The 25,930-nt window shown below is 45.2% G+C and overlaps 1 protein-coding gene and 1 pseudogene across 1 annotated transcript in view; one reads left to right on the top strand and one right to left on the bottom strand.

Moving 5' to 3' along the window:
• Positions 1–8,442: 8,442 nt before the first annotated feature.
• Positions 8,443–25,930, bottom strand: part of Lyrm4 (LYR motif containing 4) — a 123,313-nt gene continuing 105,825 nt past the window's right edge. Inside the window, exon 3 of the mRNA XM_021180055.3 lies at positions 8,443–8,566. Coding sequence (XP_021035714.1) covers positions 8,498–8,566 — 69 coding nt within the window. The 3' untranslated portion in view covers positions 8,443–8,497. The remainder of the gene's footprint in view (positions 8,567–25,930) is intronic.
• LOC110308412 (histone deacetylase 1 pseudogene) lies at positions 16,208–17,080 on the top strand (annotated as a pseudogene).

Raw genomic sequence — 25,930 nt, 5'->3', positions numbered from 1 at the left:
TGTCCCCTTTGGCATCTCTGTGTTTAGGCCACTCATTGGGAGGTGCTGTCCTCATCTGAGGGATGGTCTTTTCCCTCAGTCCTTTCTGGAAATGTGCTCACAGACCTGTCCAAATGAGTGTAACTCTTAGTTGATTCCAGATCCTATTAGGTTGACAAGATTAACCTCTATGGGTCCTACATGAAGTTAGAGTTACCTTAAAATAATTGTTCATAAACTAGTAATTTAAAAGATTTTAATGGCTGGGTGTGTCAGTGCTTGCCTTTAACCCCAGCTTTTGGTATTAAATGTATTGTAATTTAGGGACGGACCTATGTTGCACTTACGCTATGTGTTTTAAAACCTTACAGGAGCCATGAATGGTGATTTAATGGTTAGCTCCTGCTTATGGAGTTCAGAGACTCCTTACTGGAGATGCTGCTACCTGCCAGAGGCAGGGGTGAGAGAGAAAAAGATGGATGACTTTTCTAGGCCTCTGAAGGATGTTTACAGTGTGCACTGCTCCACAGTTTGACCCTCCTGAGCATCACGGAGACCCAGAACCCTGTGTGTCCTTTCTGGTCTACACTATTTCCTTACTCCCAGGGCCAATCTAGCACTTGGCTCTTTTCCAGGTGTTTTACACCAGTCATCTGGTCTTACTAACAATGAAGTCGGGTTCCCTATGGCAGGGCCCCTGATCGTGTTGGACCTGAATATGCCTTAATCAAACTGCCCACTTCCTCAAATCATTCAGAACTGTCACACATACTCACACACACATGTGTATACATACAATTTTAATTCTACATTATACAAGTAAGAGAAAACATTTAGAGCTTATCTAAAAACCATATTCCTGTACCCACCTGTGTGGGTCCAGCACTTAGGATGTTGAGGTAGGTGGATTATAAGTTCAAGTGTAGCCTGGGCTACATAGTGAGACCCTGTCCTGAGCAAAGAACCCTCCCAAACCAATCAAACAAAAGATATCATCATATTCCAGTTGAAAAGATATGCAAGTGAAACGTTACTATTGAGAAAGCAAGATAGAGTGTCTCCAACCCCCCTCTTCCAGTCAGGTCTAAAATAAAGAGGAACTGCAGAGGACACAGAAAGGTCAAGTCCTTAGAAAAGTCAGAACGGCCTTTGCTGGGCTAGATGCTGGCTCAGGTGCTGCTGAGAAATCTCATCAGTCAAGGCCTCTGCTCACTGGACCATTCCTTTGCTGTGGCCATGGCTGGCTCCTTTGCATAGATGGCCTAGGTATGGGCCCTCTTTGACTATGGGTCAAGGTGATAGCTCTAGTCTATCCCCAACAGAACCCAACTGTCATGAGGATGAGACACAATTGTTGGTGCTTGCCTTGTGCATTTCCTGCTAATTATGTTAAGAACTGGCATTTTAGGGTCTTTCAAGCAGAGTCTTTCCTTTTGAGTGGAGTTGCAGACTCATGGAGCTAGAAATCCAGGCTTCCCACAGAAGGAGCAAAGGTCCCAGCATGGAGCACTCTTGCAACATCAGTGTTCCCACTGGAATCAGAGCCTCTCTACAAAAGGCAGTCATCTGATCAGGCTGTCCTACCTTAACTCCCAGAATACCATATTCCCTGTGTCTGCTTAAAAAAAAAAAAGGATTGACTAATTTAAAAAGATTTATTACTTTATTTTATGTGTACAAGTGTTTTGCCTTCACATAATTTTGTGCAAAGTGTACATGTATTATCCATGGAGGCTAAGATAGGAAGGTGAGTCCCCTAGAACTGGAGTTTCAGAGAGTTGTGAGCCACTGTGTGGGTGCTCAGGGTTGAACCCAGATCCTCTGCAAGACCACATAGTGCTTTTAACTGCAGAGCCATCTCTCTAGCCCGTGATTTTTTGGGGTGAGGTGGGATTGGGGGGAGGTGGGAGATTGGGGCATGTTCTTCCTAAGTACGCCTGGCTGGCCTTAGACTCACAGAGATCCGTCTGCCTCTGCTTCCCAAGTGCTGAGATTAAAGGCATGTGTCTCAGATATTTCATTCATTCATTCATTCATTCATTCATTCATTCATTCATTCATTCAAAGACAAGGTTTTACTACCCCTTGCTACAGCTCTGGCTGTCCTGGAACTCACTATGTAGACCATGGACTCAGAAATTTGCCTATCTATGCCTCTGCCTATGCTAGGATCAAGGCCGTGTGCCACAACATCCAGCTGGGTATTCTTTTTTTTTAAATTAGGTATTTTCTTCATTTACATTTCAAATGCTATCCCAAAAGTCCCACATACCCCTCCCCCACTCCCCTACCCACCCACTCCCACTTCTTGGCCCTGGCATTCCCCTGTACTGAGGCATATAAAGTTTGCAAGACCAAGGGGGCCTCTCTTCCCAATGATGGCCAACTAGGCCATCTTCTGATACATATGCAGGTAGAGACACGAGCTCCAGGGGTACTGGTTAGTTCATATTGTTGTTCCACCTATAAGGTTGCAGACCCCTTTAGCTCCTTGGGTACTTTCTCTAGCTCCTCCATTGGGGGCCCTGTGTTCCATCCAATAGATGACTGTGAGCATCCATTTCTGTGTTTGCCAGGCACCTGCATAGCCTCACAAGAGACAGGTATATCAGGGTCATGTCAGCAAAATCTTGCTGGCATAAGCAATAGTGTCAGCGTTTGGAGGCTGATTATGGGATGGATCCCCTGGGTATTCTTTTATTTGTATAAAGTTGCAAGTGAATGCAAGGCTATGCTTGAACTATTTTAATACATATTGAAATCTGCAAGACTCTTAATTGCATTTGCAGCTCAGTGGAAGGTTACATTAGCAACTGTTGATCATATCCCTACCTTTCCTACATTTGACAGTATAGCCCTTGATCATGTGTCTTGAGCATCTTGGATAACAGATGCACATAAATACATTAACTCTTCAAAATCAAAACATAAAGAGTTGATTTTACTGACAGTGATCTTTGACAGGTGACGTCACATGGGTCCCCTGTGTAGTATTTGCAAAGTTTTAGAGAAATGTTTTAACAACACATAAGACATTTAAGAGACAAAGTAAAACAAGTAATCTTCCAGATAATGGGCAGTTTCTGAGAAAGTTTACCACTGTGGTAGGAAGAGGACACAGATCTTTCTTAGAAGCTGTTTCTGGAAGCCTAGATTCCCTAGGGAGATGCAGGCAGATGCCAGGCAACTCACATGGGCCATACTGCTCAGTCAAGACCATCCAACATGTGCAAATCTAGATCTATTTGTGTTGGTAATTCATGTGATCTAATTTCAAGAAAGTAAGACACAGGCTTTGCTGTAGGCACAGTGGCAGCAGTCATCCCCCTAGGCAAGGACTAGTCAAATTCGTCATTGAATGTTCTTCCTCCTGTTCTCTCTGCAGGGTCTTTTGACTTGAAACTGAGTTCCTGAACAAAAGCACAAGACCCATCCAACTCCTCGAGTGGATATCAACATGAGAAGCAATTTTCATCAACGGCTCCCTGAAGTACTAATAAAGCTACAGAGCACTGCAAAGATTGAAATAGGAAGACCTTACTGTTTCCAGGGGGAGGTGAGTCACTGTCCATATAGATTCTATGTAAACTTACAGAAAGGAGTAGGGAGAGAGGTTTGCTTGGTCATTGAGCACAGTCGCCACTACCAAGTCCATTTTATAACAACCGGCAAATGCTAGGTTAGCAGCCAGGCATGTGGATACAGGATGCACAGAGAACTTCCTGGTTTTTTTTTTATGATTTATTATTTTTATTTTATGTGCATTGGTATGTCTGTGTGAAGGTGTCAGATGCCTTGAAACTGGAGTTACAGGTAGTTGTGAGCTGCCATGAGGGTGCTGGGAATTGAACCTGGGACTTTTGTAAGATCAGCTAGTGCTCCTTAACCACTGAGCCATCTTTTTTTTTTTTTTTTTTACAATACTGTGTACCTGAATGAGATTTGCTAGCTACATCATGTGACCTTATCAGTGTGCTTATTACAATGACCCAGCTGCTCCATGTGACTTCTGGCCTGTACTTTGGTGGCTGGTATAAGTAGACCTTCACAAATTTCCCTCATACAGAGCTAACACTGTCTCATCAGAATGGGGCTTGACTATTGTTCAGCAGAAGAGCACTTGCCCAGGACCACAGCATTCCTCACCAGTGCTGGGTATTTGTGTGTAGCTTCATCTGGGCTCAGGTGATATTTCTCAAGGACCTTTTTGTCTGTGAGTTTAAGTCCCCCCAAAGAGAGCTCCCAAATTCAGAGCATATCATCTTGAGTATAAGACAGTCCCCCGTCTGCTTTTGAGGGCATCTCTTTGTTGGCTTTTGGTATTTTTATAGCCTGGCCCCAATACCTAAGATGTCCTTTAATCTAGAACATAATAGCAGTTGCTATGAAGTACAATGGTCCTTTGGTATCTGCAGGGGACTGATTTTAGGAGCTCCTATGGAGTTCAGAATCTGCCATGCTCATTTCTTACATGAAAAAGGATATAGTCTTCTCTGGGGTTCAGATCATTTTTTTTTATACCATCCACTCCACTGTAAGTGGGTACAAGTAATGGTTATACTGCATCACTAGTCACAGCAGCAATAAAAAGCTGGGTACTGATGTGTTTCTAAGTGTTTTCCTTCTGTGGTTGGTTGAATCCATGGGTGTGCAACCTTGTGCTACAGAGGGCAGATTGTACTTAACAACAAAAAGGCAGCCCATTTAGTCACAAAAATGTGATTCCGAGTTTTCTTAAAACCTGATGTTTTACTCTGTGCTCTTCAATGCCAGGAGGAGAACATGTGGTTTAGTCTTTCACATCCTGCTTGTTGGCAAGTGGTTTTTGTGTCCACTTCTGGTGGCGTCTCTCATCTGCCAGCTGTGGACACAGTGACCTTTGGCACTTTCAGAGCAGAGCAGTCTTGGAGAATTGAGATGGTCTGGTCCAATGGTACAACTTCTCCATCACATTGCCTGGCCCAAGCTCTACAGTTGGGGCCATTAGGCAAGCAGAAGGATGCATCATACAAAAACAGTTAAATGCCACTTCCTCTGAAGTCCCCTGTTGTGGAAATTATTCAATCCCGACCTGGGGTTTCTCCCTCGCCTTTAATCTTAGTTCCTAGATTAAAACACACACGCGCACACCCTTAATGTTTACAATAAGCTTTGAACACTACAAAAGCTAGGCAGCTGCCTACCTTCTATACCGTTAGAATCTACTTTCTTATGGATAACCCTGAGTTATCACTTCCTTTGTTTCATCTGGCTGCTCTTAACCCCTATTGGCTAGCCCTTAGGGCCACTTTCTCTTGACTCCTAAACCGTGGCAGCTTCAACCCCCTCAGCCCAGGAAACCTAAATCCCACCTATGTATGTCTCTCCTGCCCAGCTATTGGTAGCTTTATTTACCAATCAGAAGTAACTTTGGGCCAAGGTGTGTGTGTGTGTGTGTGTGTGTGTGTGTGTGTGTGTATATGGACTATGGATTCTCTCACCTCTGGGACAACCTGGTCTTGGGGGCCCACACTTAGCATTACAACAGATAGCAAAAGACCAAACCTCAATAGTCCTCTGCATTTGGGGAACACACAATATGAGGTTCTGCGCAGCTAACTCCTATTTGTGGGCTTTCATCTCAAGTCTCCTTTGTTTTGTGCGGATTCCAAATACAGTTAATTCCATCTAAGTGACAAGAATTAGCTCTGCTTTATCAAGCTCTGGGCATGTCCAAACCCATTTATGAGGTTTAATTAACACGAAGGCAGCCAGCTGTCAACAGTTTGCAGAACAAGCCAAGTTTACTCTGACTGTCTGTGGGAGCGATCCTGTGGGGAGCTGCCTTTCTGCTCGCCATGTGACACTTTCAGGGGGACTACTTAGGTTGCACATAACAGGTGCTTAACTTTAAATTGGGAGCGCTGTTCACAGTTGATGTAGGATGGTGAGTGACCACGTATTCTACTGATGCTCAGTGTAAGCAGCGGCAGGGGCCACCTCCACCAGGGCTGGGTGACACTGCTCCAAGGGAAGAACACACTTCCCATGTGATGACCTGCCTTTCACTCAGGCCGCGTGTTTCTTGAATCCCTCAGCTCCTAGGAATGGATCCAGTGGGGTGAGATTCATGATTTCCAATGACCATTTTGAGACTAAGAGTGGCACTGCTGGATGAATGAGAACAAAGCATGCCACACAGGTATTAGAATTCCCAAATGGTACCTGTGGTGCTTTGAGTAAGAGTGGCCCCCACAGGCTCATGTATTTGAGTGCTTGGTATTCAGGCAGTGGCACTACTTGAGAGGGAGTAGGTGCGGCCTTGTTGGCAGAAGTGTGTCACTGGGGGTGGGTTTTGGGTTTTAAAAGCCCAAGCCAGTACCAGCATCTCTTTCTTCTGCTGGTGCCTATAGATCTAGATGTAGAGCTCTCAATTACTTCTCCAGCACCATGTCTGCCCGTGTGCTGCTATGCTCCCCACCAACAATGAACTAAACCTCTGAACCTGTAAGCCAGCTCTAATTGAATGCTTTCCTTTATAAGAGTTGCTGTGGTGGTCATGGTGACTCTTCGCAGCAATAGAACACTGGTTAAGACAAAACTCATTATGTTGCAAACTAGTTTTAAAAAATTAAGAAATCTTAACTGCAAAAAAGTAAAAGGCTGTGCACATCATGACAGAGACCACACTGTACAGATGCCAGGGTGAACACCTGTGATAGGATCTATGTAATGTTGGCTAGCTTAGAATTTGTATGTAGCCCAAACTAGTCTCAAGCTCACAGCGCTCCTGCTCCAGCCTTCAAGTGCCAAGGATAACAGATGTGCAACACCACACCTGGCTCACTCCTACTTTATGTGTGTGTGCTGAATGCATGTGTATATGTTCATGTGGGCACATATACATATGTGTGCACACATGTGGAGGCCACTGGGTGTCTTCCTCAATCATTCTTCACCTTAGGTTTGGATGCAAGGTTTCTTCTTGGAGCTGGAACTGACCAATTTGGTTAGATGGGCTATCCAATGAGCTTCCAGGATTCATCTGTCTGCTCCTCTGCCACCAGGCTTAGCTTGGCAGTCTGTCCAGTTTAGCTGGGCGCTGGGACTCTGAACGCAGGCTTGTGTGGCTTTACTTTACTGTGCATGGATTCATCTGCCTAGCCCCATGGCCATGACTTTTTAGGTAGGGTGACAGACTGCTTGGACTTAATTCACATGAATGCCACAGGAATTCATGACACATTGCCTTAGCCACTGTAGTACCCACACTACTTACATGCATGGTCCAGCTTTGATGTGAATCCAGTCTACTTAGCATCAAGAAGAAATTCTTCCTGTGAGATAGGTCCCTGGAACCTCCCTGAAGTTAAGGAAGATGTTATGTGGTATGTGCCCTGTGTTTGGAAGGAATGGATTTTATACAACATATGGCATCATTAATACCTGGGAAAAGCTCAAAGGTCAGGGCTGAATGACTGATCATCAGAGTTACCTGGAGAACCATATTTTATTTATTGTTATTAATTTTTAAATTAAGGTTTAATTTTTATGCTCATGAATGTTTTGCTAGCATGTATGTATGTGCACCATGTGCACACCTGGTACTGTAGCAGCCTTCAGAGGGCATCATATCCCTGGAAGTTGGATTACAAATGGTTGGGAGCCCCTGGAATACTGGGAAATCAAACCTGGGTCCTCTACAAGAGCAAAACATACTTTTTAAATTTTCAAATGTACTCATAAGAGCTGAGCCATCTCTCTAACCTTGAGAACTGTATTCTGAATATTCCATCTTTGGGTTCTTTACCCCCTGCTGACTCTAAGGTGTTAAACAGCAAGGTAACATGCATTCATAAGACATTCCCAGTGCCCCTGGTGTCTCAGGATTACATATGACACACTTCAGTGCATGGCTTTCCTTGGGGATTGCCAGAACTGAGATTCCAGTGTGCATGGGATGTGGAGGGACTTGGGAATCTGCATTTGTAGGTTTGAGTGGCGGGGTGTACCTTAGACTCCTCATCTTGATCCATGTCCTCATTACCTGTGTCTGAACTGGTGCTAACTCTTGCAATCTTCAGTTGTCGGTGGGGTGGGGCCCTCCTTTTGAGTTCCCACTTCCACCATTCCTGCCGTGTCAGGAAATAAATGCACATTCATTGTAATGGGTTTATTTGGTACAAAAGGATAGAGATATAATTATGTTTACTGTTAAGGACCAAGACACAGAGTCTGCAAAAGCTCTATACAAATGTGGGTGATCTTTAAGATGGGGTAGGATGGTGAGGAGACACAATAACATATAGCATTATTCTGAGTGACCTCCAGCTCTTCACTCTTACACCCAAAATGAGGATACACAGCCATTTCTTCACATAACAGCTGTGACAGAATGCAAATGGGACTCAGTTTGTCAGTGCCTACAAGGCAGGCAGAGCAGTGGCTATTTCACCCAGTACTGGGAGGTTCCACCATATAGAATGGATGCTGGAGGTGGTCAGTTCTGCTGCGGAGGCTGTTTCCTAGTGCTGGCTTCCTATGTCCTGGGCTTCTCTTGATTCTCAATGATAAGCTTGTCAGTTGAGTATAGTTGGCCAATATGGACCTGAAGGCAAAGAAAAGACACTGGTTAAGAATTGTTGGACTTTGTCAGCTATTTGGTTTGAAAAAGAGTCTTGTTATGTAATTCAGACTACCCTTGGGCCATCCTCTGACAGCCTCTCAGTCGTTGGAATTATAGATGTGTGCACCAGCATGCTTTCATTTCTTACAAGAATGTGCAAGTGCCTGTCATGGCAGGCTGATCCTCTGAAAACTGCACAGGGTTAAAGTTCATTCCCATGTGCCTTTGCTCTTCTTATTTTCCATCCCCTAGTATCACTGTGGAAGGTTAGTGAGACCCCCTCCCCCTTCTCTCAAATGTTACCATGGCCAGTGTTGGTATTTGGAGATGGCAAGGCTATCTACCAAGCTCCCTGGCTGTCAGCTGCAGGCAGACCCATTCATGTGCAGAACTTTCCACCCCATGAGAATTCCTTCCCCTACAGACAGCAGCCTGTGCTGGGTCTAAGCTGGGGTTGGGAGTCTATGCTCACCAGGCTCCTATTCCCTGTCTTTCCTCATATCCTTTTAAACTAAGTGTCTTTGTTGGTATCCCAGCTCCTACTACCTCAGATGCTGCAGTAGCAATGTAGGGCTGTCCCTTTTCTAAAACAAAGAGTAGTTGTCATGGTTTCTCACTAGGGACACTTCCTAGGCGATACTTTAAGGAACAAACAGAACTGGGGAAGAAAGTGCTGAGCATTGGGACGTCTGTGTGGATCTCAGCACTTGGACACTCTCTATGGACCATCTGGGGCGAGAAATTGCTCTTTAGAAAGGCAAATGAGAGCACACTCCCAACGGCCAGGGCTGCCACCCAGAGTAGTCATGTGTCAGAACCCAGATTCTCTCAGGGTCCCCCTGCTACCCCCCACCCCCCAAGGTTTCTCTTTGAAGCTCTAAAACTTGCTTTGTTGATCATGCTAGCCACAAACTTAAGAGATTCACCTGCCTCTGTACCCAGTGCTGGAACTGAAGGCATGTACTTCTTCTCAAGGGTTCTTTTCCTTCCTTAGTGCCGAGGTTTAAAGAGAGGCAAAGGAGTATGCCCTTAGCAAGGAACAGAGTCAGTGTGGGTCACCCGTACCAATGTGGGCAGCTGCAGCAGCCTCCCGACTTCCCTGGTTCCCATGCATTTGCCTTGCATGGAGTCTGCACTTGAGCAGGCAGGCATCAGGGCAGGTGCCCCAGTTGCCAGCAAAGGTGGGAAGGAGCTCTCTAGAATAATTCTGGACAAAATCACAGTGGTGAACTTGCTTCTGTGTCTGTGGTCTGTGTTCTCATTGGCACACGGAATGCCAGGCGGATGGGACCTGGGAAGCTGCATTTCTCAGAGGCAGAACTGAACACTTGGATAAATATGGCTGGATCCTTCATTAGGTCTATGATTAGCTGGGTGGAGCTTTTGTGTTCATTCATTCATTTATTCTCTGGATTTCTAAGGAATTATATCACAATACCAGTGAGTGGAGCCAAGGACTTCTTTGGGATTTTCAACGTGATAACCTTAAGTTGTTACTGATGGATTGAGCCACATGTCTTAAAAGAAAGACGAGCGCTTTTCTCAACCCTAAATACTTGTAATACATTAGTAAACAGCAGAAAGTATATATTAATACATTTGTAAAATATATTAGTAAATTGTTTGGTGCTGTTTAACTCATTGAGGAGTTGGCTCTGGAGGCTGAGTTGCCCCCCCCCCGCCCCGCCCCATTTCAGACCTAAGCATGTTTATTTCAGCATGTCTCCAAAGACCCCTTGTCTACCCATCCCTATGAGAAACATAAAGGAGAACAGACACCAGCCCAAGCATGAAGACGCCATGTCCTTGAGACTAGGAGAGCAGCTTTTTGGAATAAGAACCTCATGTCCTTGGACACAGCTGGGAGGGAAATCATTCCTCGGCACATTCCCGAAGCAAGGCTCTGCTGCTGTTTATCCCGTGGCGAACATGAACTGTCTGTGGTGGATGGCCAATTAGAAGACTCACCCACAAATAGACGTTATCCTGGGACCTTCCTCTCTAGCACACACTCTAGCTGGCTGTTCTGGTTCCAGGAGCTTGTCCAGTAGGTTTCTGAATGTTATATCTGATCTCAGGTCCTCCTGTTTTTTTACTGCTTTAGTTTTTATTCCTGCTTGCTGTATACTTAATACATTTATTCCTTCAAAACCGAAGGCATGGCTAGTATGGATCCTTCTCATCTGAAACAGACCCACGGGCTCTGAAAACACTATCAAAGTCTTTTCAGAAAAGTTAAAAGACAAATAGTTTTTTAAACAAAGTAACCAAATCACTATTTGGAAATATCTACATAACTGATCTAGGTGACACACATGTGCCTTTACTTAACAGTTCACATGGGTCAACTCGCTCGGAGTGTGTTTTTATTTGTTCTATGTTGGAGCATTAACAGGAGGTTTTGTTTTCTGGTCTGTTTTGTTTTGTTTTGTGAAATAGATTCTCTCTATATAACCATAGCTCTGGCTGTCCTGGTATTCACTAGGTAGACCAGGCTGGTCTTGAACTCAGAGAGACCCACCTGCCTGAGTGATGAAATTAAAGGTACCACCACACCCCGTTTTACAGGTGCCCTTCTTGGCAGCTTTGACAGATAAATGTCCTATGAGTGATTGGCAGAGCTCTCCATCCTCCTCTCAAGGCTCCTATGGGATGGGATTATCTAAGAGCTCTGTAACAGAGCTGTTCTACAGCAGGTGAGACTGCTGGGAGTTGCTCAGAGATTACTGTCTTGTGAGGAGCAGAGACTGAGGACTGAGAAGAAATTCAGATGGCAGATAGTTTGATCTGCTAGGTGCCCCTTTCATGTTCAGTTTCTGTAGAAATGTACTGTCATCTGCAGATCTATTGTGGATGCCTCTGGTAAGGCTCTGTAATCTCAGAATGGCCTTGGCTTGTGTTGATGGGGTGCTGGGCCACAGTCCCATATCTACCTGAAAGAATGTTCTCCTTGTCTTCCTTTTGGTCCCAACATCTTTTTCTGCTAAATGACAGGCCTGAGCACTTCTAGGAGGTCTTTACAGTTCTCTGTGCTCCAACAGTCTCACCTCTCACCTGAGTTCTCTGAGCCAGTATATTTCTGTAGTGTGGAGACACTGAACTAGTGGGGTACCTCTGTAGTGTGAGGTTTCTGAACTGCTGGGGTACCTGTGTGGTATAGGTTTTATAGCCAGGGATGTTTTTCTATAGTGTGAGGTCCCTTGGCTAGCGAGGTACCTGTGTGGTGTAAGGTCTCTGGGCAGCTGGTAAGAATCTGCCAGGGAGCAGATATCAGAGACATGAGGAAGAACAAATGTCCTGAGGTACCTGGAGGTGGGGCTGTTTTCTGCCCTCTCCCAGCATGTGGCTTTCCTCCTAACCATCAGCTGCCCACAGGTCATCAGCTCAGGAGATAAGTCAGCAGTCTGCTCTTTTCTCTGAGTAGCCTGTAGAGCACATGTGATCAGTGCCTAGGCCCTGGATGAGGTGATGCACTCAAGTGCATGCCAGTTCCCTCCTCGTATGCCTGCCTTCTGCTCACAAGTCAGTAGGATGAACTGTACATATCACATCACTGAGTCCTACAGTCTTGGCAGACAACAGTGCCTAGCAGACCAATGGGTACTGAGCAGGAAGGATCTGAGGGCAAGGGCTCAGCAGAGAGATGGAGACAGGAAAGGCCTATAGGCGGAAAGTTGGTCACCATCATACAGCAAACAGGCATTTGCTAAATAAAAGATGTCATTCAAGCTGAAGGATGAACATCCCCTGTTCTGGCAGACCTAGAGGAATCCAGGTGAGACATCCAGGAGTTAGGTTAGACTTCCCAGAGACAGTGCTGGGGCAGGATTGGGGACAGGCACGTGTAAGGGCAGCAGCACAGAAACACAAGAGCACTCGGACCTTGAAAAGTGTCAAAGCCAGCAAGGGCTCATCCTGGAGGCACAGGTATGGGATCACAGGACAGAGAGAATAAATTGAAGAAAACATGGGCTATATCCTGCTTCTTGAATTATTCTGAGAAAAGTGAGAACCATAAAAATGTGTGTAGCAGTGGACTGACTCACACCTGTGGTATTAAGATTCTGTTTCAGATTCATTTTTACTGTGGTGAGGACATGACAATAATAATAATAATTATAATCATTATTATTGTTTTTTGAGATGGGGTTTCTCTGTGTAGCTCTGGCTGTCCTGGAACTCGTTCAGTAGACTAGGCTGGCCTTGAACTCAGAGATTCACCTGCCTCTGTGCACCACCACTGCCTGGTAAGAGCAATTTATTTTAGCTCAGAGTTTCACAGTCATTTTCTAGCAGGGAAGTCAGGTTGATAGGAACTTGAAGCAGCTTAATCCAGGGTCAAGAGCAGACAGGTATAAATACACATACGCTAGCATTCTCTACTTTTATACAGCCCAGGACTCAAACCAAGGGAATAGTGCCCCCTACTTTCAGGCTGGGTCTTCTTCCCACATCAATTAAGGCAATTAAGACAATCTCCACAGTCATGTTTACATGCCAAACTGATTTAGATAGTCTCATTGAGACTGTCTTCCCAGGTGATTCTAGCTTGTGGCAAGCTGACATTTAAAACAATCACAAACCCTTAGCTGAGTCCAAACAGGATGGGACTTCCTGTTATGATCATTTACCACTGTCTGATCTAACTTCCCTTTCAAGAAAGACTTTTAAAAACTCTCTCTCTCTCTCTCTCTCTCTCTCTCTCTCTCTCTCTCTCTCTCTCTCTCTCTCTCTCTCTCTGTCTCTCTCTCTCTGTCTCTCTGTGTGTGTGTGTGGTTATGTGCCTATGAGTGCAGATGCCAACAAGGGCAAGAGGTGTCACACTTCTCTGGAACTGAAATTACAGATTGTTGTGAGATATCCAAGGTGGGTTCTTGGTTCTCTATAAGAGTAGAAAGCACTCTTAATTGCTGGACCATCTCTCCCGCCCCTGAATGAATATCTTTAATATTGGTATAGTACTTCATTAGAAAGATGCCTTGTAATGTGTTGAGTTGTTTCCCATTATGGACATGTAGCCTCTTTTTGGTTAATGCTGGTTAATATGTCTTTTTGTATGTGTGCCTGATATTTTTGTTAATGAGAGTTTCTAGAAGCAGAATTACTCGGAATAGGTATGACATTCTTCGGACTCTCTAGGGAGCTTCCAAATTGCTTTCAAAGAGGTTTGCTTGTTTTTCCAACTTATGCTCCCTCTGGTGGCCTGCCTGAAGGCTTTGTGTGATATAAGCATCTGACAAATGTGTCTTGCCCCCACATAACAGGGTATGTGGACTTGGGTGTATAGAGCAGGAACAAAGGCATTTCCTGCTGCATTCCTAATGAATCCTGACCCCTGGTCCCCTGACAGTGAGTCTAACGGAAGCTTCCCAAACCCCAGTCACCTAGGGCTGGGAAACAGACAGAGGCCAAAAGCACCCAACTTACAAGTCACTTTGACCCAAGTATCAGTTAGGTTTTTTTTAAAAAAAATTTACATTGTTTTTTTTCCAGACATGGTCTCTCTATGAAGTCTTGCTGTCTTAGACTTGATCCATGGACCAGGCTGGCCTTGAACTCATAGAGGCCTGTCTTTGCCTCTCAAGTACTGGGATGAAAGGTGTGTGCAATCACCTCCTAGCCATCAGTTGGGTGTTTAAAGTCCATTTAAATTTTCAGTGTTGGGATAGAATCCAGGGCTACATGCATGTTATATTAGACATACCTCCAACTCTTAAATAAATCTGTCCAGTTGTATAATTCTATGGCTTGGGGTGGGTTCATGCAATCAGATCTTGATAATGTGAGCAGTGTTAAGTAAATGTAAGGGTGAATGAGATCTGTCTGTCTAGGATCTTGTATGTTCTACATCCCTTAGCTGCCTACTGCCTGTCTTTGACTATCTCACACACTGTAGTCAGGCTGAGGGTCTCCAACTTCTGTGCCTCTCTGCCTAGTTTACTATTAATAGAGGCCCCCTTGATGTTCACTCAAGAAAAGCCAGCCAGACGGTGGTGGTGCATGCCTTTATTCCCAGCACTTGGGAGGCAGAGGCAGACAGATTTCTGAGTTCGAGACCAGCCTGGTCTACAAAGTGAGTCCCAGGACAGCCAGGGCTATACAGAGAAACCCTGTCTCAAAAAACCCAAAAAACCCAAAAACCAACCAACCAAACAAACAAAAAAAAAGCCTGTCTACTCTCTGTCCCAGAGGTTGAGGCATCTCTGGTCTCCTCTGTAGATGGGGATCTCTTCCTAAGAGAGACAACAGAGATGCAACACTCACATGATGTTCACACGTACTTACTGACTTTAAATGCACCTGTGTTGGTGACTGATGGAAGGAGGAGCAGGAAGGCATGGAATTTCTGAATTCTGTTGCTCTCACAGCAACACAGGGCAGCTCAGATCAGGACAGGCAAGTGGGTAGTGTCCAGTAAGTATGGTCACCTACCACATCAGTCAAAGGCACATGTCCTATGTGATGGCGGCCATATAAGATCATATTGCCTGTGGTGCTGTAGCCATATTAGTTTGTGTGAACAGAGTCTTTATGATAATTCCACAGCAATAACATGGATTAATGACAAGTTCCTCAGGACATACCTATCCCATCATCAGTGATGCATGGCTTTACCTGGTGACTGAAAGTGATGGTGTCTTGCAACCTGTGGCAGTAAGGTTCTATGCTGGTTACTGTGAAACCCAGATCTGCTATGATTAATTAAGTGTGTAATTACAGACCCAATGAAAGCAGGTGGACAAAACCAGCAATAGGACAACCACTTCCTGCAACAAGAATGTGCACTGACTGCTAAACAGAACTGAACAGTATAATGTTGGCTGAGCAGAGAGTTTTAGGCCATAATCCAGGGATACGGGGATTAACCCAGAGCAATTACAGAAGAGGTTAAGGGAAACAATGAATTTTCACAGGGAAGGAACTCCAAACAGCTATCTCAATGAGTGCTATGGAGCAGAGCCCACAAATGTACATCTAACTGTCCTGTTGCATTTTTTTGTGCCTGTACAAGGCATCAGCACATACAGGAGGTTGGGGGGATTCAGGCTGCAACACCGATGATAGAGCATGCTGCCACTAGGCTGTAGGTTAAAGGGTCACATCAAAGGAACTAAGGAGTGCAATTAGCAGCTTCATTTACAGCCCCCTCAGAGCCTACAACTGACTTCTGCAGCCAGACAATCACTGTGCATGAATTGGCCATTAAAATGGATCATACTTTTCTTCTATAAACTTTCAGAATTGGCATTTGAGTCTATTTGAAAAAGACAGATTATTCAATTGCAAGTAGGATCTAAGAAAACAGAACTATCTTAGTCCTTGAGGTCTTCACTGCTAACTCTTCAGAAGTGGAACCACCATCCAATGAACCTAGGCTCATGGGTAGGAGAGCTGGGCTCAACAGCCAGAAGTGGGGGTAGAAAGACCTGCCAGTGGAATGGATCTGCCCTGCCAGGAATCCTAAACCTGCCCCTGCTACTTCCTGCTTGTTTCACAGAGCAGCAGGGAACCAACTAGACAACAGGTATGGGGAACACTCAACAACTGTTCTAGCTACGCCCAGAGTCCAAATGTAGGGAGGCACATGGCGAGTGCTTATGTGCAGGGCCCAGCTTAGTCACCATGTATAGCTGGGTTATGACCGTGTTCTCTCATAAATATGGAGAATATTTCTTGGAAACTGCGGAACTATCGGATATTGGGGCTGGCAAAGGCAAATACTATGCCATTAACTACCCACTCCAAGATAGGATTCATGATGGGCTCTATGAAGCCATTTTCAAGCCAGTCATGTCCAAAGCAATGGAGATGCTCTAGCCTAGTGCACTGGTCTTACAGTGTGGCTCAGATTTCCCATCAGGGGATTGGTTATGTTGCTTCAATCTGACCATCAAAGGATATGTGGAGTTCAAGAGTTTCAACTAGCCTATGCTAATGCTGCGAGAAGGCAGATAAGGAGGTGGCTATACCATCTGTAATGTTGCTTCGTGCTGGACTTACAAAACAGCTGTGGCCCTGGACACAGATTCCTAAAGAGCTACCATACAATGGCTGCTTTGAATACTTTGGATAGAGTTTTAAGCTTTACAGCCCTCCGATATGACTAACAAGAACACTAATAAATACCTAGAAAAGATCAAGCAGAGGCTCTTGAGAACTTAAGAATGCTGTCCTATGCCCCTGGCAACCCCACAGGACAGTGGTGATGGGGATGAGGAAGACGCTGACAAATGCACCTCCATCTGCTCCTCTGACAAACCCACTGCCTGTAAGGAAGGAGTCTGACTCAGATTCCGAGGGAGAAGGTAGTTGTAAGAAGTCTTTTAACTTCAAAAAACCCAAAAGAGTCAAAACAGAGGATGAAAGGCAAAGATCCAGAAGAGAGAGAGAGAGAAAAAAAAAAAGAAGTCACAGAAAAAAGAAGTCTTCTTGGAGAAAATCAAGGAGGAGAAGCTAGAAGTCAAAGGGGTCAAAGAAGAGGTCAAGTTGGCCTGAGCAAGGTCTGCAGCTGTCTACTCCCCTGGCTCCCCCTTTTCCTTAATCTCTCAGATTTTATAGTTTTTATTCCTTTTCATATAAAATATATGAAATATAACATCCCTAGGGACTAGATAGGAACTAGGGCCAGGGCCCAGGGCCCAGGGCAGTGGTGCTGGGAGACCTTTTCCCAGAGCTACCATCCTGCCCCATCCTGTCCATCTTAGTTTTGAACCATGTAGGGTCTGAGTGGAAAGAAAACAACCAGAAGACAAAATCCTGAACTGCCACGTGCCTGCATAGGAGCTCTGTTAAGATGCCCTTATTAGGGTCTCTAGAAGGGGTGACTAGGTCTTCTGGGCCCCCTTATTCAGGCTTAGGTAATAGCAGTAATTTTTAAATTGGTTCTTTTTATACCTTCCCACTGGTCTTGGGCAAACAGAAAACTTACATTGCCCTGTCTTCCTCAATTCTGCAGGTGGAGGTTGTTAGCCTAGTTTTCTTTTTTGAGATATTTTCATTTTGTGAGACTCTTTGTAATAAAACAGGGCATATCTATAGAAAGAGAAAAACAAAACAAAGAACAGGAGACAGGCACTTGTTCTAGCATATTCTCCTACCTCTGCTGGGCTGGGGTACAACTGGTAAGGCAGGGAGACAAACATGCCTGGCTGGATTCCCTAGGAGCCGCGTGGAACATTGCATAACAGGCTCTGTGAAATGAAAGCATCCGAACAGTAGATCCAACTCAGGTACCCAGCCTTTCTTGGAATTGAGCAAATCCTGAGACCCAAACATCACGTCAGAGTACAACTTGGTTCTTGGCCAGGCATAGTGACAGCAGAGTCTGGGCGCATTGCCAGAGACAATGTTCCACTGGAGGTCATGCTTCTACACTAAGGGTGAGACCCAAGCTTGGTACACGTCAGCCCTTGAACTCAACACTGAGGTCACCGGCAGCTCATCAGTAGGCCCTGTCCCAATACAGTTAGTGGCAAGGCTGTGCAAATGCTCACCATCCTTCCTTGGTTACAGGTCAGAATGAGCAAACTCCTGTCAAGTGGAAACTTGTAGTTCTTTGGAAAGTTAGTTATATCAAGTGATGGTTTGCTGGAGCACACAGGTGACAGTTGCTAGAGCAAACTGTTTTCCTGAAGCAGACACTGGTGAAAGGATGTTTGGATATAGCAGACATGTGAAAGGAGGCTTTGATAAAGGAGTATAAACATGGTGGGAGAGGAGCACTGAACCTAGGTTTGGTTTGTTCCGCATTTATTATTTGATAAAGACACCCATGTATTGTTAGCCTCACACAGTGTTGTTGAGCTCAAGTTGGGATAACTCTAACATTGAGAGAAACTTGCCCACAAACTGCTTGTGAGGTTCCTGCAGCAGCTTGCTGCTTCTGTGGCCTCACCTCAGGCCAGTTAGAGAGCCTGGCGATTTCTTCAGGATTGAAATATATATAGTTGCTGGTTGGTGCCTGATGTTGGCTTGCTGAAAAGACTGGACTGTAGCTGCCAGTTAGTGTGTGGTGTCTGCCTGCCTAGCGGACTGGTCTGCAGCTGCTTAATCATATTTAGTGTTTGCTACAGGACTGAACTGCTGCCTAAGAGGATCAAGCTCACCCCCAAGGAACAATTGCTGAACAGGTCCATTTCCCTCATATCCTAATAACTTTTCTCTTCCACAACCTCTGCTGGGTGGTGGGCTATAGAATCGGTTGAACCCTTATTAAAAGTAGGTTGCAAAAATTTTATGCCTGATATATGTCTGTTCACTGTTCTGGGAGGCATCTCTGATGAACACTGGGTACTAGGCTGCTCTTATTCACTCCCTCAGGACCCCTATCATTAGGGTGAATAAGAAGGCAGGCTCAGAGACACTGCTCAGGACAAAGGTCAGCCCTGCTCATCCACTGCAGATGCTCCAGCCTACCTCTGCTTTAGCTGCTTTCAGTTTGTCATTGTTACCAGTTGATAACTGTTCAGTACCTTACTTGGCTGGACAGGGAACAGTTCTGTCATCTGCATTATGTGATTCTCTTAAGTTTTGGACTTTGTGGGCTTCCAGAATTGAGGGGTCATTACCGAGAGACATGGTTTCCTCAGTTCTGAACACAGCAGAACCCAAGCCAAGGTAAAAGTCTCCCACAGGAGTCAGTGCTGAGAGACTCTGGGTAGGAGTCAGGGTCACACTCAGTTTCAGATTCAGGCCTATGCAATGCCCTTATTTCCTGTCCCCTTTCAAAAGCTGCCTTGGGAAGTTTGATGAAAAGGTTCCCCATGATTCACAGTGAGTGTCCTCTTCTCTGGTTGTGCTCAATCACTTTGTACATCCAGTGCTTTCTGGAAGTTTCTCTGGGTGCATTCTATCCCAAACTATTCCTAACAGGATGCTGACAGCTGGCAGCAGGTCCCCTTCCTGTGCCCTCAATTCTGATGTCAATGAAGCACGTGCTAGAGAGGCTGAGAAACAACAGAAACAAAGGGCCCTAGTGACAGCCTCAGCTGGCAGGTTCCTACAGCTCTTGTATTGCTGGCCATCCCGAGCACTTTTCTTGTCCTTGGGCCCTCAGGTTTGCAGCAACTACATAGTGATTCCTTGCTCACAGGCCCACAGGGAGCTATGAGTGACACCCAAGGACTTTAGGTATGTGGTTAGCAGTAATTTCTTTCCAGTGCTTTAGCACTGGCAAGAATGACATTACAATCCAGGGTCACTTCTGACTAACTGCACTCCCCTGTATCTCTCCCTCTAGCAGCCAGGTTGTAGAGCACATCACAACAGTCACTGGGAGAAAAATATCAGTATAATCCAGACTGCCTGGCAGGGCCTCAGAGGGGCCCCCAGTCCTATGTGAGATCTTATTCCAGCTCAGTGGCAAGGAGAGCTGTGCTGGAAGCATTGAGAAAGAGTTGACAGGGAAGTGCGGGGAACCAGGACATCAGTAGCCACACATGCATGGGGCAGAACACAGACTCTGTTAACACAGGCATCAAGGAGCTACTTCCTGAATGTTCCTCCAGAACTCCCAGGTCACAGGGTCAAGGAGACATTTTAGTGCATGGGCAAGATTCTTGTCTTTTCTGAAATGTCTGGGTAAAGACATATCTTGGCTAGCGGATAGGACAAGGCTATCTATACCACACTTGTGGAAATGTCAAGCTATGCCATCCTGAAATAAGCAGCTGCTTCCCATGGCCACACCTTTCTCGGATGCCCGCCCTTCATATTTGAACCTTCCTCCTGTTTCCCTCCTCCCAGATGCCCAATGTTTATAGTTATTTGTCAATGCCCCTTAGTCTGCTTTCTAGTTGTGCCATCTTTCATTCAGAATGGCCATGGCCAGGCCTCAAAGACAGTGCAATGCCTTGTACATCAGCTGTAGGGATGGGGCCACTGTGAAGGGGTCTCGTCTGTGGGGATAGGCTGCTGGCCACATGCTCAGGCTCCCCTCTTTTCAAGGGAAGCAAGAGGCTCGTGGCCCTTAGTTTACTGTAGGAAGTTACTCTGGATGGGGCAGGAAGAGAGGGCAAAGCCAGAGTCTGACATGACAGTGGCCCTCGTGAGGCCAGGGTTTTTGCTTCCTTGGGTCAGCCTACTGGTGGTGGCTCTCTGGCACCCTTCAACTCTGCTCTCAAGCCAAGTCTTGGAGCTAACTTAGTATATGGAAAATTCACTATGGACTTTGGGGGGAATAACACCCTTACCAAGGTCCCCCAAGGCTATTACTGAGTTTTCCTTCCAATCAGATACCAAGTGTGGTGATTTGAATACGAATGACCCCATAGGCTTATATATATATATATATATATATATATATATATATATATATATATATATTATTTGACCCCATAGGCTTTTATATATATATTTGAGGTATGGCCTTATTGGAGGAAGTGTGTTACTGGGAGTAGGCTTTGGGGTTTTAAAAGCTCAAGTCAGGCCCAAAGTCCTGCTTGCAGATCTGGACGTAGAACTCTCACCTCCTCCAGCATCATATCTGCCTATGTGCTGCCTGCTTCCCACCTTGCTGATAATGGACTAAACCTCTGAAGGGTTAACCTCTAAACCTCTGCTAGCAAGCCAAAGCTAAACGCTTTCTTTATTTAGAGTTGTTGAAGTCATGGTAACTTTTCATAGCAATAGAATCTGATACCAAGTAAGAGAAGCATCAATATCTGAAGGCCTCCTTGAGCCCCTAGCAGAGGTGTCAACCTCCACATCTGAGCATCCTCCATCCACTTCTGTGCTCACAGTAGGAGTCACGGCTCCTGAGACATGCACTGGATGGACACTACTTTTGGTGGATGAGACCAGTCTCTACCAGCCTGCAGAAAGAATGAACCACAGTGGCGGTTCTTCATCAGTGCTCTGCAGTGGCTCGGGAAACTGATCCTTTCTGCTTGCCACTGCCCAGAGCAGCTCAGGCTGATGACATGACCCTGGCCAGCCTTGGCTGCACAAGTGGTCCTGGCTTATATCTCCCTACCCTACTGAAGGAGGAATTCATGATAGGCAGTTGGGGAGAAAAGGAAAACAAGTTGCTCCCACATTACAGTTAGAATACACATTAAGGTTAAAAAGAATATCGAATTAAAACTTTAAGGGTGGGAACAATAGGCATGAGAAATAAAGAAGCTTGTAGCTGGTTGTGAGTTAGCCAAGTGGACCCAATAAGAGACAGGCAGAGGCTCTGAGAAGTAAGGCCAGTGTCGGTGGACTGGCTGCCTAGGATCCATGGGCTCTCTGTGGGACACATGCTTGTTTACATAGCACTGCTTCTAAAGCAACTGATCAGCAGAGGCTAAACTGTAGGTGAAGACAGTTTCTCAAAGCCTCCATCCATTTTAGGAAATCCAATTTGCCCAAAGAATCAAGAGTTAAACACGAGGTAACTAGGAACACTTGTAGTTAAATCTGTTTGTTTGTTTGTTTGTTTTTTCTGAGACAGGGTTTCTCTGTGTAGCCCTGGCTGTCCTGGAATTCACTTTGTAGACCAGGCTGGCCTTGAACTCAGAAATCCGCTTGCCTCTGCCTCCCGATTCCTGGGATTAAAGGCCCAGCTCTGTAGTTAAATCTTGACAGCTAGATAAGTCATTTATCCACCATGATGAAGCACAAGCCACCATATAAACATGAGAACAAAGAGCATAGCCAGGAAGACATCTGCAAGGTCTACAACTAGGAGGCCAGTGACTAGCAGTCAAGATCAACAGCTAAAAGGGGGCTTCAGAGATGAGGGCAGATGGGCTTCAGCCACCCCTAACTGGACAGGCAGGACACGAACTGAGCATGATCAACTTGTTTCAGCCAGGGGAACATGCACAGAGCATGGGGCCTTCTAATAGGATAACTAATAGAATCCCTTATCAAAATCTTACTCATAATTCTCAATAAGTCTTTATTCAAGGCCTCTCAGAGGTCAGCTTCTTGGAGCCCCCTTCACTGGTGCTAAAAACTTTGCTTTCTTTCTCTGTTGAGCCTTCATCAGTCTTAGGCCTGGGGCTAGAGAGACAGCTTGGTGGTTATACGTACTGACTGCTTTTTTAGGGGACCCAGACTCAATTCCCAGAACCCACATGGTAGCACATAACTGTCTCTAACTCCATTCCCAGAGGATACAATAGGTGCCAGGCATGCACATGGTTCACAAACATAAATATAGGCAACATACATATACATACATTAAAAATCAAAACCCCAAAAACCTTAGGTTTTCCCTACTTTCTTCAAATTCTCACACTTTAAAAAATTCTCCTTAATAGGGGGCTGGGGAGATGGCTCAGTGGTTAAGAGTACTGACTGCTCTTCCAGGGTTCCTGAGTTCAATTCCCAGCAATCACATGGTGGCTAACAACCATCTGTAACGGGATCTGATACCTTTAGTCACTGTCCTATTGCTGTGAGGAGACACTATAACCAAATCAATCCTTATGGGAGAACGCACTGAACTGGTGACTGGCTTAGAGTCTCAGAGCCTTAGTCCGTTAGCACCATAGCAGGCAGCATGGTGGCACATGCTCTTGGAGACAGTTACAGTGTGCTTAAAATACATCTTTTAAAATAATTCTCCTTAATAGCTGGGTGTGGTGGCACATGCCTTTAATCCTAGCACCTGGGAAGCAAAGACAGGCAGATCTTTGAGTCTGAGGACCCTGATCTACAAAGTGAGTTCCAGGAGAGCCAAGGCTACATAGAGAAATCCTGTCTCAAAAAAACAAAAACAAAAACAACAAACAAACAAACAAACAAACAAACCAAACCAACCAACCAACCAAACAAAAACCCCCTCTGTAATAAAGTCTATCTTCTGTTTCTGATACCACTGTCTGAGTGTGACATTTGCTGGCATCCAAAGTCACTGAGACACATCTACTTGGTCCCAGAAAGGTACTGTGGAACTCAAACCTGTATCATTATGGTATTGACAGCCCATCCTTATCTTCTGTGCTACCCAGGACTAGAGCCGATGCACTGCAGAGTGACTGTTCTCTGGAGGCCATAGCTGTGCCTTCACGTGAGCTTACCCTCAGCTGCTAAGGGGAAGGTACAAGAAAATTAGTCCCTGCCCACACACAGTTTTTGTCACTGCTGATTTTAAGAAGGACCCACGGCTGATACTTTTTCAGTTCTAGTTGCTTCAAATAAATCCGATGATGCACACTGACTTCATACTTCCATAGTAGCAACTGATACTGCTCCGCATTCTAAAGTTTCCATAGTGTCACACACTTGGTTGGCTTATCAGCTCCTTGTAAGGTATGGGTAGCAGATATTCCATTATCACCATCACCACATCATAACTGCCTCCACCACCATCACCTTCACTAATGTGGTTGTTTGAATAAGAATGGTCCCATAGGCTCATATACTCAAGTGTTTAGTCATCAGGCAGTAGAACCATTTGAAAGGAATTAGGAGGTGTGGCCTGGCTGGAGTAGGTGTGGCCTTGTCAGAGGAATTGTGTTACTGGAGGGCAGGCTTTGAGGTTTCAGAAGCCCTTGCCAGGTGCAGGGTCTTTCTCTCGGTCCATGGACTAGGACGTAGCTCTGAGCTACTGCTCAAATGCTCTGTGTGCCACCATGCTCCCAGCCATGATGATAATGGACTAAGGCTCTGAGACTCTAAGCCAGTCCCCAGTTCAGTGCGTTCTTCCATAAGGGTTGCCTTGGTTGTGGTGTCTTCAGTAAGGGTACAGTGACTAAGTCGCTTACCACCATTACCAAGGCCGCCACCACTTTCCCTACTTTACAGAGATCAGCATCTAAAGGTAAATCTATTTATCAAACATTATGGAGTTAAACTTAGTACTTTGACTTGAAGCTTATTTCTAAATTTAATTTTTTAATCTACATTCAAAATCTCTGTTAATCCTGTAAATATAATATAGATTAAAAAGTCAGTGTAAAAAAATTAAAACAGCCGGGCGTGGTGGCGCACGCCTTTAATCCCAGCACTCGGGAGGCAGAGGCAGGTGGATTTCTGAGTTCGAGGCCAGCCTGGTCTACAAAGTGAGTTCCAGGACAGCCAGGGCTATACAGAGAAACCCTGTCTCGAAAAACCAAAAAAAAAAAAAAAAAAAAAAAAAACCAAAAAAACAAACAAACAAACAAAAAAATTAAAACAAATAAAGCCCCACAATCCCTCACCATAAACTTGCTTGACCTTTGCATACAAATCCTGGGATAGTTTTAAATGGCCAGGCAGTCATTAGCTTCATATGTAGATATGTAGACTTATGCTGTTTGATGTTACTAACTGGACTATTTTTTTGTCCTGGGGCTAGAACCTAGGGCCTTCAGCATGACATGTTAACCCAGCCCACTAACTGATAGGAACTGCAGTTTGTGGGGAAAAAAAAAAAAGCCATACCTTTGTTAGATTCTGCAAGGATGACTGATCAGAATTCTCTGACTCAGGAGAGTTGGAATGTTACAAATCCAGAGCCAAATTATCTTGGGCTATTTTTAGTCCTATTAATACCAGCTCATTGCCACATTCGCCTGATCTGTCATTCTTGTGAGTATCCTGTGAAACCTTTTTGGAGGTATTAAGAGATGATTAGTAACTATTAACCCAAAAGCTAAGAATGCTATCAACACCTGAAACCTATTCAGAGATTTCCCCACTTCCTTGCAACCTGTTTACCTGATGTTCTCACCAATGTATTTACAAATTGTTTTGACTTTTGACTTTCTTTTGCTCTTAACTATGAAACATTGTATTTGGGGCAAAGCAAACTCACATTCCTGGGCAATGGTCAGTCATATCTGGCTCCAGAATAAACCACTTTTTTTCTTTGAAGTGAAAGCTTTGTTTTGTGTTGACAGCGAGCATTTTATCGCCATAGAGCAAACACTGTGTCTCAGTAGCTTGAGTTTCAGCCTCAGCTAAACGTGACTGACTAGGCCTGCTTAGTGTGGTAACTCAGGCTTGTAGTTCCAACATGGAAGAGGCAGAGGCAGAAGGGTCCCAACTCTGAGGTCAATCTGCACTCTCTAAGGGTTTCCAGGTCAGCCTGGGCTTCAGAGGGAGAGAAAAGACTTTCCTCATCCCTGTGTCTTTGCCTCTTCACTCACTCTTGTTTCCCTCCTGAGCCAGGTGTGGTGATTTGACTGAGAAATCCCCCATCAGCTCCTGTGCTTGACCCCCAGCGGGTGGTACTGTTTGGGAAGGTTTAGGAACTTTAGGAGGTGGGGTCTTGCTGGAGAAAGTATGTCACCAGCTTTGGGGGTTTACAGCCTTGTCTTACTTCCTGCACGGGGACAGGGCTGTTTATGATCAGCCAGCCTTCTGACCTGCAGCCTCTCCTGCTGCTATGGACCCCACCACTCTGGAGCTGTAAGCCCAAGGAAACCTTTC

Source organism: Mus caroli, unplaced genomic scaffold (assembly GCF_978045245.1).
Source record: "Mus caroli unplaced genomic scaffold, Mus_caroli_1 scaffold_15, whole genome shotgun sequence".
Lineage (NCBI taxonomy): Eukaryota > Metazoa > Chordata > Mammalia > Rodentia > Muridae > Mus > Mus caroli.
Note: the sequence above shows the minus strand (reverse complement) of the source record. Positions and strands in the feature narration are given on the sequence as shown.